Source organism: Littorina saxatilis, linkage group LG11 (assembly GCF_037325665.1).
Source record: "Littorina saxatilis isolate snail1 linkage group LG11, US_GU_Lsax_2.0, whole genome shotgun sequence".
Lineage (NCBI taxonomy): Eukaryota > Metazoa > Mollusca > Gastropoda > Littorinimorpha > Littorinidae > Littorina > Littorina saxatilis.
In genome coordinates this window covers 17303591-17320922 of record NC_090255.1, presented here as the reverse complement: position 1 = coordinate 17320922, position 17332 = coordinate 17303591, and the positions used below count along the sequence as shown (strand labels likewise).

General features: G+C 42.2%; 1 protein-coding gene and 1 long non-coding RNA gene across 2 annotated transcripts; one reads left to right on the top strand and one right to left on the bottom strand.

Annotated features, from left to right (window-relative positions):
- Positions 1 to 922: 922 nt before the first annotated feature.
- On the top strand, positions 923 to 2522 carry LOC138980797 (uncharacterized). Its single transcript, XR_011460446.1, has 2 exons — positions 923 to 1723; positions 1994 to 2522. It is a non-coding gene; the product is annotated as an uncharacterized lncRNA (long non-coding RNA).
- Positions 2523 to 6212: 3690 nt separating this feature from the next.
- LOC138979481 (uncharacterized) lies at positions 6213 to 11678 on the bottom strand. The gene is made up of 7 exons (XM_070352195.1): positions 11608 to 11678; positions 10637 to 10768; positions 9513 to 9750; positions 8042 to 8377; positions 7183 to 7210; positions 6607 to 6659; positions 6213 to 6283 (listed from the first exon to the last, which is right to left on the bottom strand). Exons 2-7 carry the CDS (start codon positions 10748 to 10750, stop codon positions 6213 to 6215), a joined length of 840 nt encoding a protein of 279 aa, XP_070208296.1. The 5' UTR covers positions 10751 to 10768; positions 11608 to 11678.
- Between the last annotated feature and the right edge of the window lie 5654 nt (positions 11679 to 17332).

The following is a 17332-nucleotide window of genomic DNA, read 5'->3' as shown; positions in this document are numbered from 1 at the left end:
TTTAACCATTTTAGAAGAGTCTGTGTGGGTAAGTGACGTCTTAAAAATTGCGGTATGTCCCACATAAAAAAACATAACTTTTTGCAAGCAAACACATTAAACATTATTCTTGGTGTAACCGAGTGCCGAAACACCACAATCACCTTTGGAGGCGAAGTCCAATCAAACAGGATTGAGAATTTTAGAGCTTATTTCTAAGCCCTATAAAAACTGTTATGCATTCGCAAAGGAATCCATGAACATACAGAGAGATGATGATAAAATCGTTTATTTAACGTCACTCTGTAAAAACATTGGCGACATTTGTCTTAAATTTAAAAACACACACAGGCGCGCACACAAACTTTCCCTTTATGTACAGTAGTTCACCACCCTCCCACCCCCCGCACACTCTCGCTCATCTAATTAAAAATGTTAATAAGAGATACTTGGATATAAAATGGTATTCTTAAAGGTTCTGATCAAAATATTATTTTTATTTTATTATTCTCTTTATTTATATAGCGCCTTATCCGAAGTTCAAAGCGCTTTATGCCGTGTGAGATGGAATTTTTTACACAATATATCACGCATTCACATCGGCCAGTAGATCAACAGCCTATAGGCGCTGCATCCACCTTTCACGGCCTATTATTCCAAGTCACACGGGTATTTGGTGGACATTTTTAGCTATGCCTATACAATTTTGCCAGGAAAGACCCTTTTGTCAATCGTGGGATCTTTAACGTGCACACCCCAATGTAGTGTACACGAAGGGACCTCGGTTTTTCGTCTCATCCGAAAGACTAGCACTTGAACCCACCACCTAGGTTAGGAAAGGGGGGAGAAAATAGCGGCCTGACCCAGGGTCGAACACGCAGGCTCTCGATTCCGAGCGCAAGTGCGTTACCACTCGGCCACCCAGTCCAATACAAAGTATATGAGAAGCAATGGCGTCAGCCGCAGCAATGTCTCTTCATATCCAGGGACCAAGTCCAGCGATAAGTTTGGGACCTTGCCACCCAAGGTCTTTATTAAAACTTAAAAGATAGCTTAATTTTTCATTTGGGTTATTTGGCAGGATATTTCTATTCGAGTTTATAAACTGAGTCAGGGGTTAAAAGTGGCATGAGTTCAAATCACACTCCAAAGTCAAATGAGCAATGCTGAGGTCGGATTGACAGGTGCATTTAAGCTCTAGAAATTGGTAGTTCCCAGCTTCTGCCCTTAGGCGGTTAATCCTTTTTACATTTAGTCAAGTTTTGACTAAATGTTTTAACGTAGAGGGGGGAATCGAGACGAGGGTCGTGGTGTATGTGTGTGTGTGTGTGTGTGTGTGTGTGTGTGTGTGTGTGTGTGTGTGTGTGTGTGTGTGTGACAAATGGATTTGTACATAATTCAGTGTTAAAAGTATTGAACAAATGTGTACAGTTTAGCTTGCCATACTTTTAGCTGGCATGAGCTGACTGCGTGGTTGTAGTGTCACCTGTTGAAATAGTGAGCTGATTTTTGGGTACTGTATTGTCATTGGCTACTATTGACCAATGAGAGAGGAGATTGCTAACAGGAGGAAGCCATGTTGGATTGTGAAGGTTAGAACATTACAGACAGTTGAAGAGAACAGACGTGTCTCTGAATGTCTCCACGTTTGGGTTGTAATGTTGCTCACCAAACATTGAGGTCGAATGCTGTACGACTCGTGTTGTGGAAGAATCATGTGTGATTCTATGCTGTGAATATACAGGTATTTATTGAATTGTATTTTGCTCAGTAATATTGACTTGTGAAATGACTGTGAGAGTAATGTTGTAAATTGGGTTGGAGAAGCGTGAGCTGTTGTCAGCCATTTTGAAAAGGAGTGTTGTATGTTCTTTTGTAATGAAGTTACTTGTAAATGAGCTGATGTAAATAATATAACAGCATAAGTTAGTTGACGGATAATTGAATAGTATTGGGAAAGAATGGTAGTATTATTTTGTGGAAAAGTTTATGGTAGCATAAACTTTTTACGCAGCACCCCGGTCGGAGTGACGAATGCACCACTCGGCGGCGGGAGAGAAAGAAGAGACGGGCATTCCCTCCTTGGCGCCACGGATCCGTGGATTGTGGGCGCAAGGTTGTATCAGCGCAGGAGTTCTGGAAGCCGGTGGAACCCCACCCCATATTCACCACGAGCTGTATTCCGTCGTGGGTGATATGGATCCAGAGTATGTACCCGCTGAATAGTGAGTAGTCATTGTATTTGTGAATTACCACTGAAGAAACATAATCGTCAGAAGGATTGTGTGAGACGAAGACGTCGTCAACTGAGAATTACGGGACATGTGAAATGTGCGTAAAGTGAAACTGTGTTAAACAGAAAACATAATCGTCAGAAAATTGTGTGAGACGAGGACTTCGTCAATCGTGAGACAGTTAGTCTCCCACGCGTTTTCAAGCTATTCTTCTTATACATGAATGCAAGTGATTTGTAGACTGCATGAGAGATAACATATTTGTATTTTTGTGTTGATGTTACAATATAGGTACGAGGGCAAAGGGCATTAATTGTGTTCAGTCTTTGTGCCTTGTTTGAGTGTTGTGTGTGTGTGAGACGGGAGTTTGTAAACAGAGTAGCACACGCATTTTTCTGATAGAAGCATAAATACACACAGACACTTACACGTAAGTACCAGCCGTAACAGTGTGTCTGTCTGTGTAGAGCGATTCAGACTAAACTACTGGACCGATCTTTATGAAATTTGACATGATCTTTATGACGTCATATCCGGCTTTTCGTGAAAGTTGAGGCGGCACTGTCACGCCCTCATTTTTAACCAAATTGGTTGAAAGTTTGGTCAAGTAATGTTCGACGAAGCCCGGACTTTGGTATTGCATTTCAGCTTGGTGGCTTAAAAATTAGTTAATGACTTTGGTCATTAAAAATCTGAAAATTGTAAAAAAAAAAAATTTTTTATCAAACGATCCAAATTTACGTTCATCTTATTCTCCATCATTTGCTGATTCCAAAAACATATAAATATGTTATATTTGGATTAAAAACAAGCTCTGAAAATTAAATATATAAACATTATTATCAAAATTAAATTTTCGAAATCAATTTAAAAACACGTTCATCTTATTCCTTGTCGGTTCCTGATTCTCAAAACATATAGATATGATATGTTTGGATTAAAAACACGCTCAGAAAGTTAAAACGAAGAGAGGTACAGAAAAGCGTGCTATCTCCTTCTCAGCGCAACTACTACCCCGCTCTTCTTGTCAATTTCACTGCCTTTGCCGTGAGCGGTGGACTGACGATGCTACGAGTATACGGTCTTGCTGCGTTGCATTGCGTTCAGTTTCATTCTGTGAGTTCGACAGCTACTTGACTAAAATGTTGTATTTTTGCCTTACGCGACTTGTTTTATTACACGTGGGCATGCTTTATAGGTGTTCATCTGTTTTGATGGGGCTTCCCGAATGAGCCAGCCAGAGCTTATAGCCGTGTGCATATATTTGTTCCTCCATTCTCTCCAGAGAAGAGAGTCTGTAAGGCTACTGATCTCAGAAGCAGACAATGGCAGGTCTACCTCGGAGGCGCCTATGCCTTCGGCAGCTTCTTTAGCGGCTTTGTCTGCTCTCCTGTTGCCAGGCACGTTCACGTGTGCTGGACACCAGACCAGGTTAACCTCGCTTCCTTTTTTTATACTTTTATTTGCCAGCTCCTTTATGGCAATGACAAGATCCTGTCTTTTTGATCTTTTGTTAGTTCTTAATGCTTCAATGGCTGCTTTGGAGTCAGAGAATATAGCTATCTTTTGAGGAGGAGTGTTCTTGAGATTGAGATGAACAAGCGACATGCAGATGGCAAGGAGCTCAGCTGAGAAGATCGAGTTTCTGTTGCACAGTTTAAATTTCCCAGTCAGGTCATCGCTGGGGATTACAAAAGCTGCGCCAGCCTTCTTGTCATCCAAAACTGACCCGTCTGTGTAAACATGAACATGGCCTTTGTATACAGTATCAATGTGCTCAAGGGCTTGTATCCTGAGTAATAACTGATCATCCTTTGTAGCTGTACAATACTATGTGTCAAAATTCATTTCTTTCATTGTCCATGAGGGATCACGAGATATGGGGCTTTGGGCCACATCATTGGGGTCGACACTGATTTCGCTAAAGAGTGAAGCATTGAATTGAGCCAGTGAGGTGAAAGTAGTGCCAAAGTGGGCCTTTTTGTTTTGGACATGGTTGTAATTCGGTTGCAGCTCCTCTTTTGTTGAGTTTTGCACTGTGTTGGCTCGAACATTGTAATCCGCGCAGCACTTACGTCGCCACATGTCAAGAGGGAGGAATCCTGCTTGGTGGTATACAATGGCCTGCTTTGAATGCCTTGGGTGTCCGAGGGCAAGCCGAAGGGCACGACATTCCGCTGACTGTAGCTTATCAAGCCATTTTCGAGCCGACGAGAAGTAGGCCTCCTGTCCATATGATAATCTTGATCTTATAAGAGCTTTGGTGGTGTTTGTTAGAATAACTGGGCACTTTGCCCATGGTTGGGCAGCCAGTATTTTAAGAAGGTTGATGGTCTTACTTGCTTTGCTTAAAAGATACTTTAAATGAGCAGTCCATAGTCCATTTGAGGTGAAAAGTACGCCCAGATATTTCACCTGCTGACTGGGTGAGACAACAGATTTATCTAGTGAGAACTGTATCTTTTCTCGATCTTCCAGTTTTCGGTTTGTAAAGACAACGAATACAGTTTTCTCGGCGAGAGAGAGTGAAGCCATTCTCCCGCATATAGTTCGCTATGTTATCTATAGCTGTTTGCCACTCTTTAGAGAATTTGTGTTCTGTTTTATAGGTTTTGTTTTGATACTCTTTGCATAGAGCAATATCATCCGCATAAGGCGTCAGTTCGGCTCCATGTGTTTTAACTGTCGATATGTCATGCAGCATAATACTAAAAAGCAGTGGTGCTATTACTGAGCCCTGTGGCACTCCCATGTCAACTTTGCGAGTGGATGGTTTGGCACCTTTATAATCAGCTTGAAAGGATCTATTCAGTAGAAAGCTTTTTATGTATTGAAACATATTACCACTGATGCCTAATTGCTTCAATTTGAACAACAATCGTTGGTGCCATACTGTGTCGTAGGCTTTTTTAATGTAAAAAAAAAAACCAACAAAGAGAGACTTCTTGCGTGAGAGCTTTCTTAATTTTGGAGGACAGTTTTAAATGTGATCCGAGACACCCCTGCCTCGACCGAAACCGGCTTGACACAGAGGTATTACCCTTTTTCTTTCCATTTCATCTTCTAGTCTGGATTTTAGTATTCTTTCATAGATTTTGCTCAGATGGGAGGTCAGAGATATATGGCCTAAGTTGGAAGGGTCAGCTCTTGGTTTTCCAGGCTTTAAAATGGGGATCACAACAGCCTCTTTCCAAGCTGTGGGAATCAGGCCAGACTTTCAGCATGTTGAATAAAAATCCAGTAAAAGATTTAATCCTTGGTTTGGTAAATGTTGTATGACCTGATAGTTTATTGGATCAGAACCACAGGCGGATCGGACTTTTGTCACCGATGCTATTGCCGTTTTCAGTTCTTGAATGGATAAGGGAGCATTTATTTTTAAGGAAGGGTTGAGTTCTGGGTCGTTTAAATCATGTTTACCCTCCCAGAGAGATGATGATAAAATCGTTTATTTAACGTCACTCTGTAAAAACATTGGCGACAAAAGAGAGACAAAAGCCGCCAGACCCCATCACAAACAGAACTCTACAATCCACAGGTGTTGCCTTGCGAGCTATAAATAGCTCGCAACTTCTAAGGCGAACAACTCTGCAGAGTCTGCTGTGAAGGGCGACGGTAGTCTCCCTGTCACACCCGCCCCCGTTTGAATGAACTTTGTCCCCAAAGTTCGGAACCATAGACCCGCCAAGCTTAGGTCCCTCCCAGGTTCGTGGAATGGGAACAGCACAAAAAAAATGATTCAGTGGCCATAACGCCATTCCTGAACATATCATGTCGAGTCCCATCCCTGTCGACGACGCCAAATGTAACCGAGTGCTGAAACACCACAATCACCTTTGGAGGCGAAGTCCAATCAAACAGGATTGAGAATTTTAGAGCTTATTTCTAAGCCCTATAAAAACTGTTATGCATTCGCAAAAGAATCCTTGAACATACAGAGAGACAAAAGCCCTGGCATCACAAACAGAACTCTACAATCCAAAGGTGTTGCCTTGCGAGCTATAAATAGCTTGCAACTTCTAAGGCGAACAACTCTGCAGAGTCTACTGTGAAAGGCGACAGTAGTCTCCCTGTCACATTAGTACATACAAAAAGAAGTATTAAAGTCTTTGGGACACATTCTTTATCCTGAAAAACCCATGCATTATTGTTGACGTGTATTCTTCAAGATGCTAAAAACGAACCAAAATATAGCTCAAATTGACGCTAAATCAACACAGATTTGTGTCAATAGTGTGTGTGTGTGTGTGTGTGTGTGTGTGTGTGTGTGTGTGTGTGTGTGTGCGTGCGCGTGCGTGCGTGTGTGTGTATGTGTCTGTGTGTCTGTCTGTTTGTGATCTTTGTGTCTGTGTGGTTGAGTAGGTGAAAGACAGAAAAAAATGATCCTGCAAACCTTCGTGTAAAAGACTATCAAATTGGGGCAAATAAAAGGAATCCAACGTCTTTCTGAAAACCAATTCATCAATCGATCAATCAATACACAAACCAACCAACCAACCAACCAACCAACCAACCAACCAACCAACCAACCAATCAATAAATGTATCAATCAAATAATTACTGTGTGAATAAAGTATCTTTAATCATTGATTTGATAATCACATCACATCCGTACCTCATATAAATCGTTCCTGTCATTCCAAAGAAACATGCTTTATCATAATCATCACTTTCTGTACATGTACACAAAAGCAAACATTGAAGAAAAAACACTCGGCAAAGGTGTAATTTTGCTTATTCTTTTCGTATCTTAGTTATCTGTAATCACTTATTTATCGTAAGTATAAACTGAAGTAAAATATTCTCCCTTTTTTTTATTACGTCCTTAGAAAACAATTCTGATTTTGATTTAACAAAAGCAGTTATCAAATCATCCAACCACGCTAAACAAAAACAAAACAATATTGAGAACTAAACAGATGGCAAAAAAAAAAAAAACAGAAGAAAAGGAAAAAACGGAGAAACTCACGCAAGGGTGGTGTCCATGCACTGGTATCCTGTAAATGAAAGCTCAAACTCACAACATTTTTATAATTATATATATGTTCTCTCTTTCACACACACACACACACACACACACACACACACATACACACACACACACACACACGCCAATGCACGCACACACGCACGCACACACAACAGTAATACTTTTCAAAAAATATACTTACAACCTTGCAACTGAAGCTGCGTATTGTAATGTATTAAGCTGATCTTACACGATCAGCTAGATTAACACCAGATCCTGTTCAGCACGTACATGTTTATGTATAAAGCACAAAACAAGAATGGTAGGTAATAATATTGGAACGCTTATTATTGACAAAACAAAACGTTACATTTACCATTACGTCGACCCAAAAGTCTCAAGATAGGGTGGCTCGCTTGCACAATTAGGTCTTTACACCGTGACTTGAAAACATGTTGGACAACATCGAACAAAAACATTTCTCTTTGTCAGTTCAACACTTTTTCGGAAAAATACATCTGTACTCAGATACTAAGGACACATTTTAGGTGTGTACTACGACAGAGAACCGTCCGATACAATGCCTGCCTAATAACATTTCCGTGTAGGCATATTCCATACAGATATTTTCAGAAAGGGTGAGAGAGATGATTGAACATTGCCAAAGCGGATTGAAACCTTCGGCAAAAAGCATCTGCTCGCGTGTAATGATTTCGCCGTGTGACGGGTTGCTTGTACGCTGCAATCGGCGATTGCCTTTGCATGCAACGGACTGTTACGATCGAATTGTAGCAGTGTGACGGCCCCATTAATAGAAGTAGGGCATTCAAGTTGCAGATTAAAATATCATCAAACATACCCGTTGCTGTCATGGTTTGGCCTTTCGGGCAGGGTTTGTGTTCACACTTGCATCCAGACGAAGACTTAAAAAGCATGCAGTCGTTGTCCGCCAGAGGCACTGGTCGGTAGTTCAGGTAGTGAGGGCACCTGCACACATCATCGGCGTCTGCCTTTCCAAAAACAACGTTGTCAGCGTTGACAGCTTGGCACAGTCTTCGTCTGTGATGACACTGTGGTTTGTGGAACATGTAGGAGGCCGTTTGTGTTGGCTGGAACTCTAAACTGGGGCACTTCTGACACAAAGGCTCTTCGGGGTACGTCCTCATTATTATCACTTCCAAATCAGCATAAGTTCCTGTCAAGTAAAGAAAATATGTGTCCATAACTTTATTATGTAAGAAGTCCATTTGCAACCCCGCTTTCTTCTTCTTCTTGTATTTTTACATTCAGTCAAAACTTGACTGTATGATTTAACAAGAGCGGCGGGGATCTCCCTACACTAACGCGCCATACGCCACTTCAGTAGTATTATTACTTCACGTTATGACTTGTGCGTTCTGTGTGTGTGTTTTCTCTCTCATGTTTACATTTAGTCAAGTTTCAAATAAATGTTTTAACATAGACGGGGGAATCGAGACGAGGGTGTGGGTGTGTCTGAGTGTATGTGTAGAGCAATTCAGAAAAAAACTACTCGACTGATCTTTATGAAACTTCACATGAAAGTTTCTGGGTATAATATCCCCATACATTTTTTTTTCGATAAATGTCTTTGATGACGTCATATCCGGATTTTTGTGAAAATTGAGGGGGCACTGTCACGCTTTCATTTTTTAAGTAAATGGATTGAAATTTTGGTCAAGCAATCTTCAACAAAGGCCGGACTTTGGTATTGCATTTCATTTTGGAGGCTTACAAATTAATTAATGAGTTTGGTCATTAAAAATCAGAAAATTTTAATTAAAATGTTTTTTTCATAAAACGATCCAAAAGTAAATTCATCTTATTCTTCATCATTATCTGATTCCCAAAACATATAAATATGTTATATTCGGATTAGAAACAAGCTCAGAAAATTAAAAATGTAAAAATTATGATTAAAACTAAATTTCCGAAATCGATTTAAAAAAATTTTCATCTTATTCCTTGTCGGTTCCTAATTTCAAAAACATATAGGTATGTTATGTTCAGAAAGTTAAAAAGAATAGCGATACAGAAAAGCGTGCTATCCTGCTCAGCGCAACCACTACCGCGCTGTACTGTCTTGTCAATGTCACTGCCTTTTCCACGAGCGGGGAACTGACGATGCTATACGGTCTTGGTGAAAAAATGCAGTGCGTTCAGTTTCATTCTGTGAGTTCGACAGCTTGACCAAATGTAGTAATTTCGCCTTACGCGACTTGTTTCCCATTAAAATGGATCAGATGTCCTCTCTCTCTCCTTTTCTCTCTCGCTCACCCTCTCACTCTATCCCCCTAACACTAGCTAATTACCTGCAGGGCATTGTACAGCATCCATGCAGAAGCTTACAACGTGCTTCGCATCAGTTTTCTGACAGTGGAAGAACGTCATGGAATCTTTGCAGCAGTGTCCATTCATCCGTGACCAGTCTCCACTCAGAGGCACTGGGCACTTTTCTGGGCGACAGCGGGGGTCTTCAGGGAACCACGTTCGAGGCAGCTGATCCTCTTTCTCCCGCAGACCAAGCTGTTCCATCATCATTGTTATCCCCTGATCCACCGAGAGATTGATTGATTGACTGATTGGTTGATCTTTAATACATTCGAATAGAGGTTTTAGCCATAAGTCTATATTCTTTCAATCTGTCCCTATAACATTTTACACACGTACCCGAATATGACAATATTTCATTTATACAGTTATAATAATTATATGTAGATGCAAGCCAAGTAAACAGACAGATAGACAAACAAGCAAGCAAATACAATATACAAAAAAGCTTGAACACTTGACCATGCTTTTGGGATACTCCATTAGCACCCATTGGTGTCTTTTTCACATTAGCGTTCTTTCCAGTAGGGTTAGAACACTTTTTGTAAGCAAAATGTTCTGGAAAAGTTGGCAAGGCAAAATCGTGGAGGAACGGTCCATGTGAACTGTCCTGATAGCTGACCGATTCAAAACCCAAACTGAGTACCTAAGCTTTTATAGCAGACTGAACCTGTTGAAGAGTAAGAATTAACTTTCCAGCAATAGCATTTATTCGTAATAACTTGTCGGTTCTTGTGTGCGCTATGGAAGAGTTACATGCACTCCTTAAAATTAATGTAAACACGCCCATAGCGTCACTGTATGAACAGTGAGTTCCTATGTGCTTACGTAAGTGTGTGTGTGTGTGTGTGTGTGTGTGTGTGTGTGTGTGTGTGTGTGTGTGTGAGAGAGAGAGAGAGAGAGAGAGTAAGAGTGAGATAATGAGAAAGAGACAGAAGGAGAGAGAGTAGGAGGGATCGAGTGAGGGAAATAGACGGTCGTATGGACAGACAGACAGACTGACTGACAGGTAAACAGACAGACAGACAGACAGACAGATAGCCAAATAGACAGACAGACAGACGTACAGACAGACAGACAGACAGACAGTCATTCAGAGATTTACCGATGTTTCTTTGCAGGACAAGACGACGACAAGGATGAGGGTAAAGAAGTGAGGACCCATTTCTCTAACTCCGTTAACAGCATGCAAGTCAAACTTCACACACAAACACACCATCCACGTAGCTTGACTTTTCTGTAACAAAATGAAATGAAACTGCCATACTGACAATAGCGATGATAAAGTTCAGATTTATCGACCTCAGAAGCAGAAGGGGTCAATTACTCGCACACTCGCGGAGACATGGTCTGTGTATCTTCAGTGATTTTTTTTTTCATTTTTTTATCGTAGCCTACCCCATCCCCCCTTCTCCAACCCCACGCCCCATACAACTGCATGGGTCACTCAGAGCCGACTGACGAATGGAAGCAATCGCAAACGCAAACACAGACACACCTATGCACGCAAACAGATATACCTACACACACTTTCAGAGAAAATTACACACAAACACACATACACACCCACGCGCGCGCGCACACACACAAGAGCACGCGCTTGCACATGCACACACATACATACACACACACACGGGTGCGTATGCAAGCTAGCATACTCGTCTTTGCAAGTAGCCTATAAGTGTCGCAACCGTATTACTTATTGGCAAAACGCAACGAAACTATATGGTATACCAGACGAGAAACTAAATCGGAAACTGTTATGCAGAATCGAAAGTAACAACAGCTCTACGTATTGTGTAAATGTCAGCATTTGAGACCTTTCAGTTACTGAATTTATCTGTTAAAATATGAGATGTTAATGGAGGATTTACAGTGATTAGACAGAAAAATTCAAGCGACGATGTATATGTGTAAAACACAGGAGCTTGTATCAAATCGCCGGTCGATCATTATTTACATTCTACTACTACAATATACTACTACTATATACTAGTAGTAAATAGTAGTAGTATATGGTAGTGATCGACCGGCGATTTGATACAAGCTCCTGTGGTGTAAAATCAGTTTACTTACGTGATCGGTTGCAACAAGAGCTTCAATGCACGACGCGACTGCACAGTCTACTCAAGTAAACAAACCGCATAACCACAGCACACAACAGCTGCGCTTGACTTCATTTCGGAAATTCCCTGTCGGGGCTTTCTGTCGGGAAGAACCCAGTTGCTATTTATAACACAAGGTTAACCCGATTTGTAAACAGAACCTGCCAATCACTGAGTGTAATGAATTATGTGCAAACTCGGCCCGAACGTATCACACACTCCTGATGGATCGCCCCCCCCCCCCACACACACACACACACGCACACAAATACACACCCCAACACCAACAAAATAGCGCCACACTTTCTTTTCAGATACAAGATTCATAGGCGCTTCATAAAATTCGATCATTTTAAATGGGAAATATTTAACGTCCCAATTATTCATATAACAGCGTCTCTAACCAAGAGATGCCACATCAGCGCTGTCAAGGATACCAGTCGTTGATAACGAGACCTCAGTAGAAGCTGTTTGGTGACCCGGCTGTCCTGGGGAGGACAGCGACAGTCGTTCGGGTCAAAGGAGTTAGGGTTGTTTATTACCATTCTTTTTAAACTATTATGACGGATTCTAGGGGACCCGCTAAATGTTAAAACGTTCAGACAGGGACCCTTTTTATGACTGCTTACTAGTGCCAAAACCTCATAATTGTAATTATCTAGGCCCTTGATAATTACCATTTTCACGTGTTTATTAGTAATTTTCCCGGAATAATTACTAACTTTCCCCTGTTAATTACTAATTTTTAGTTTTGGCTCACTTCCTGACGGATTGCCAGTGCCAAAACTAAAAATTGGTAATTTTCCCGTGAAAATGAGTAACTAACAGGTGAAAACAGTAACTGACAGCGTTAATCAGTAATTATCACGTGATAATGGGTAACCCCAGGTTTTGGCACTAGTAAGCCGTCATAGGGCTTACTAGTGCCAAAACCTCATAATTGTAATTACCGAGGGAAAATGAGTAATTTTCCCTTGATAATTACCATTTTCACGTGTTAATTACTAATTTTCCCGGGAAAATGACTAACTTTCACCTGTTAATTACTCATTTTTAGTTTTGGCTCACTTCCTGACAGAGTTACCAACACTGTTGACTTATCTTCTTACCAAACTAAAATCGACAACCTCTGTCAATATAAGTACACCAACGGCTTCCAACTAGCCTCAAATAAAACAGTCTTTCTTGTTGTCTCCCGTAGACAACTGTACAGGAACTGCAGTATAAAGATAGGTTGTGATATTATCAAACCGAGCTCAGAAGTTAAGTTCCTCGGCGTTATCATTTATACTCGACTTAACTGGACCAGTCATATCAATAAGGCCAACAAGGATCTTTATATCATACGCTACCTGGCGTCCCAATCCTGGGCCAGAGGACGCAAGTGTGTCACAGAGGTAGTGCGGGCATTAATTCGCTCCCGCCTCCTGTACGGGTGCGAAGCTTATTTCGCGACGCGCCCGGCGCTCATGAAAAAACTGGCTATTATGGAGTGCAGGGCGCTCAAGATAGCTCTGGGACTCTCCCAACAAGCGAGTAAGAGTCGAGTCTACAGCGAGTGTGGGTGGCTGCCCCTTGTGGATGAGATAAAACTCCGTTCAGCTCACTGTAGAGAACTCTACCTGCGAGGTCCTGACTGACTTTTTTCCTCAGCACCAAACTTATGAGGCCAATACCAAACATAGCACTCAACTCTTGGCCAAAACGCTACCCTTATCCGACACAGTAAATCGCATTCTAGCCGATAGCGGGGTGAAGGTCAGTGAGCTGGCCAGGGTCCCCCCGCCCTCCTACCCGCCCTGGCTTGAGGAAACCCCTACTATCATATACGACAGTGAAGATAATACAACCAAAACAGATAACCCCGTCTACCTAGCTACTGTTACAAAAGAAACCCTAAACTACAAACTCTCGGAGCATTTAAAAGTCTTCACTGACGGATCCAAATTTGCAGACGGCAGCGTTGGCTGCGCCTTTGTGATACCAGATCTCAAAATCTCAAGGAAATATACTCTTAATAAAGACATCTCCATATTCTCAGCCGAGCTATTTGCCTTGCTCATGGCATGCACTTTTATAAATGACCTCCCAGTCACACCGCGTGCGGTAGTTTTCTGCTCTGACTCGCGCTCTTCACTACAAGCTCTGCATCGAAACACATCAAATCGGGCAGAGCTACAAAGAGAAATCCTCTTTATATGTCACCAGTTAATCGCATCCGGCACATCCGTATCATTTCTCTGGGTCCCCTCTCACGTGGGGGTCCGGGGAAATGAACTGGCGGATGTCGCTGCCAAAGAAGCGGCAGAATCTAGCCCAGCTAACACTAACATCGGCTACTCAGTAACCGAGTTCTACAGTAAAATTCGTAAACTCATTCGAAGTCAGTACGTAACATCTCTGTCCTATCAACCCATTGATATGAACGATCTACACCCCGATCTCCCAACAAACCTCCTCACTATCTTCAGACGCCTCCGTGCCGGCGGCTGCCGCTTCCATATCTTTAACAAGTCCTGCCATTGTGGGGAACCCTATTCATTTCAACACATTTTCGCTCCATGCGCTACAAATAAAATTACCTTTAAAACCTTATATGACCATATGCAGCTCCATGGTCGGAGTCCCCAGGATTATTTGCGCAGTAGCAGTTCTCTAGGCTGGTCACCCAGCTTGCTGCTGTGCCGACTGGTCAGGGACTCGGACATGGGGCTGTGGGTATAACTCTAAGCCCAGATTATCACATCAGCGTGTTTCAGTTTGAGGTCGAGTGGCTCCCGCCATCCCTCCTGATTCTAGCGACTACCCTCTAGACAACATATCCTCACCCTAGGCTCGCTAAAGCTCGCATTTTTCATGATCCGCTAACTTCGACCATTATTTTTAATAATCACTGAGACTCGGCGTGTAACCTCTACTTATTCCCCCCTCTGCTTCTTTACCTCTGTAAACTTGTAGGGGGTAGTTATTTTTCGATAATGACCCAGCAACCAAACAAATAACGACCCAGCAACAGCCTGAATCCTCGATAGTGCAATGGGTTGAGAAGTTGTTCTGCTTCGGTACTACTTTTTGCGACTGAAAAGCTCACATTTTTCATGATCCGCTAACTTCGACCATTATTTTTAATAATCACTGAGACTCGGCATGTAACCTCTACATATTGTTTTTATTACCACGGCCTTCGTGGCTTACATCTTAATCCTTCTATTTTTAAAAAGTTTTGAGATTTATTGTTCGTGTTCCTCTTACTTGCTCATCTATTTGCTTTTATTGGTGATCCTGAAAGGTTCCACTTTTTAACTCGTTTTGAATAAAATAAAATAAAAATCATTTTACAAACCCGTTATTCAAGATATAGAATACAGACTTATAATTCTTACCAAGAAACATCTTAACCACTTTTCATTTTAACAAATTCCACAGAGCATTATCAACTCAACCCCACCCCCTGCCCTCCTCTTCTTATTTTTTATTTCTCTCTTTTTTTTTCTTTTTTTTTAAGCGGACAAACACTCAAGTCCTTAACGTTTTTTATGTTCTGGCCTTCCTTTGAAAAGCCATAACAGTTTTAAAAGGGCTTAGTGATAAGCTCTAAATGTCTTAATCCTGTGTGAGTGGACTTCGCCTCCAAAGGTGATTGTGGTGTGCCGGCACTCGAATACATTCGGCGTCGTCGACATGGATGGGACTCGACATGATATGATCAGGAATGGCATTATGGTCACTGAATCATTTTCGTGCTGTTCCCATTCCACGAATCTGGGAGGGACCTAAGCTTGGCGGGTCCATGGTTCGGTTCATTCAAACGGGGGCGGGTGTGACAGGGAGACTACCGCCGCCCTTCACAGCAGACTCTGCAGAGTTGTTCGCCTTAGAAGTTGTGAGATATTTATAGCTCTCAAGGCAACACCTGTGGATTGTAGAGTTCTGTTTGTGATATCGTAAATATTCTGCATCAAATTTTGTGGGCATATTCAGGTAGACCCCGGGCACAAACTGGTGAATAAAAACCGGCGAAGCCGGGTATTCCTCTAGTATCCATATATATACGACTTGTGTCTGTCTGTCTGTCTGTCTGTCTGTTCGCGATGCGCGGCCAAGGTTCTCGATGGATCTGTTTCAAATTTGGTGGCCATATTCAGGTACACCCCGGACACAACCTGGTCGATGAGATATTTCAACACGTGCTCTCAGCGCGCAGCGCTGAACCGATTTTGATTTTTCCCTGGAACCATTCCCAGTAACTCTTCCTTATCTTCTCCAGTGTTTTCAGCGTTTATCTCCCTTCCTTCGTGTGGCGCGCGGATATTCTCGTTCCGTTACTATTTTTAGAAGGTCACTGCACTGTCCAGAACGCCGTCCTTGCATCCCTAAATTGTCCTCACTGTAAAAGTGCAAAGGTCGAATTAATCTATAGCCACGCGAAAAATACACTGTCATCTATCTCTATATATTTATACATATAGATATATACGGCTTCTGTGTGTGTGTGTGTGTGTGTGTGTGTGTGTGTGTGTGTGTGTGTGTGTGTGTGTGTGTGTGTGTGTGTGTGTGTGTGTGTGTGTGTGTGTGTGCGTACGTGCGTGCGTGTGTGCGTGCGTGCGTGAGTGCGTGCGTGTGTGTGTGTGTGTGTGTGTGGGCAACACCTGTGGATTGTAGAGTTCTGTTTGTGATGTGGTCTGGCGGCTTTTGTGTGCCTGCAGAGTGACGTTAAATAAACGATGTTATCATTATGTGTCTGTATGTTCTGGCCTTCCTTTGAGAAGCCATAACAGTTTTAAAAGAGCTTAGAGATAAGCTCTACATTTCTCAATCCTGTATGAGTGGACTTCGCCTCCAAAGGTGATTGTGGTGTTTCGGCACTCGGTTACATTCGGCGTCGTCGACAGGGATGGGACTCGACATGATATGATCAGGAATGGCATTATGGCCACTGAATCATTTTCGTGCTGTTCCCATTCCACGAATCTGGGAGGGACCTAAGCTTGGCGGGTCCATGGTTCGGTTCATTCAAACGGGGGCGGGTGTGACAGGGAGACTACCGTCGCCCCTCACAGCAGACTCTGCAGAGTTGTTCGCCTTAGAAGTTGTGAGCTATTTGTAGCTCTTTATAGCTCGCAAGGCAATACCTGTGGATTGTAGAGTTCTGTTTGTGATATCGTAAATATTCTGCATCAAATTTGGTGGGCATATTCAGGTGGACCCCGGGCACAAACTGGTGGATGAAAATTTTCAACACGTGCTCTAAGCCGGCGAACCGCTACTCTGTCTCGCGATCCACCCGGCGAAGCCGGGTATTCCTCTTGTTTCTAATATGCTGACTGTTACAGATGATAACAAACATGTCTCTAAAATAATATCAGCAATCGTCTCTTGCGGCTAATGCTTGATATCCTTTTTCTCGACATGTCTATATTATCATTTGCTAACAGTCAGCATATTAGAAATAACTTTAATTGTCAGTAAGTACTGGTGTCACATGACTGATGTGAACCAGTTGATTGGCTAATTGCGATGCGCTTAAATCTGTTAGCGCACTCTTGGAGTGCGCTTACTTTTCCTAAGAGCCAAAGCGAGACTGTACTCTCATCCTCAGAATTAATTAATGACATGTAGCTTATATTCTCCACTTTACCAAAAAATAACCATAAATTTCCTGCGGCTCAAAGCTGAAGTGCTTTTTTTTCTGGCAG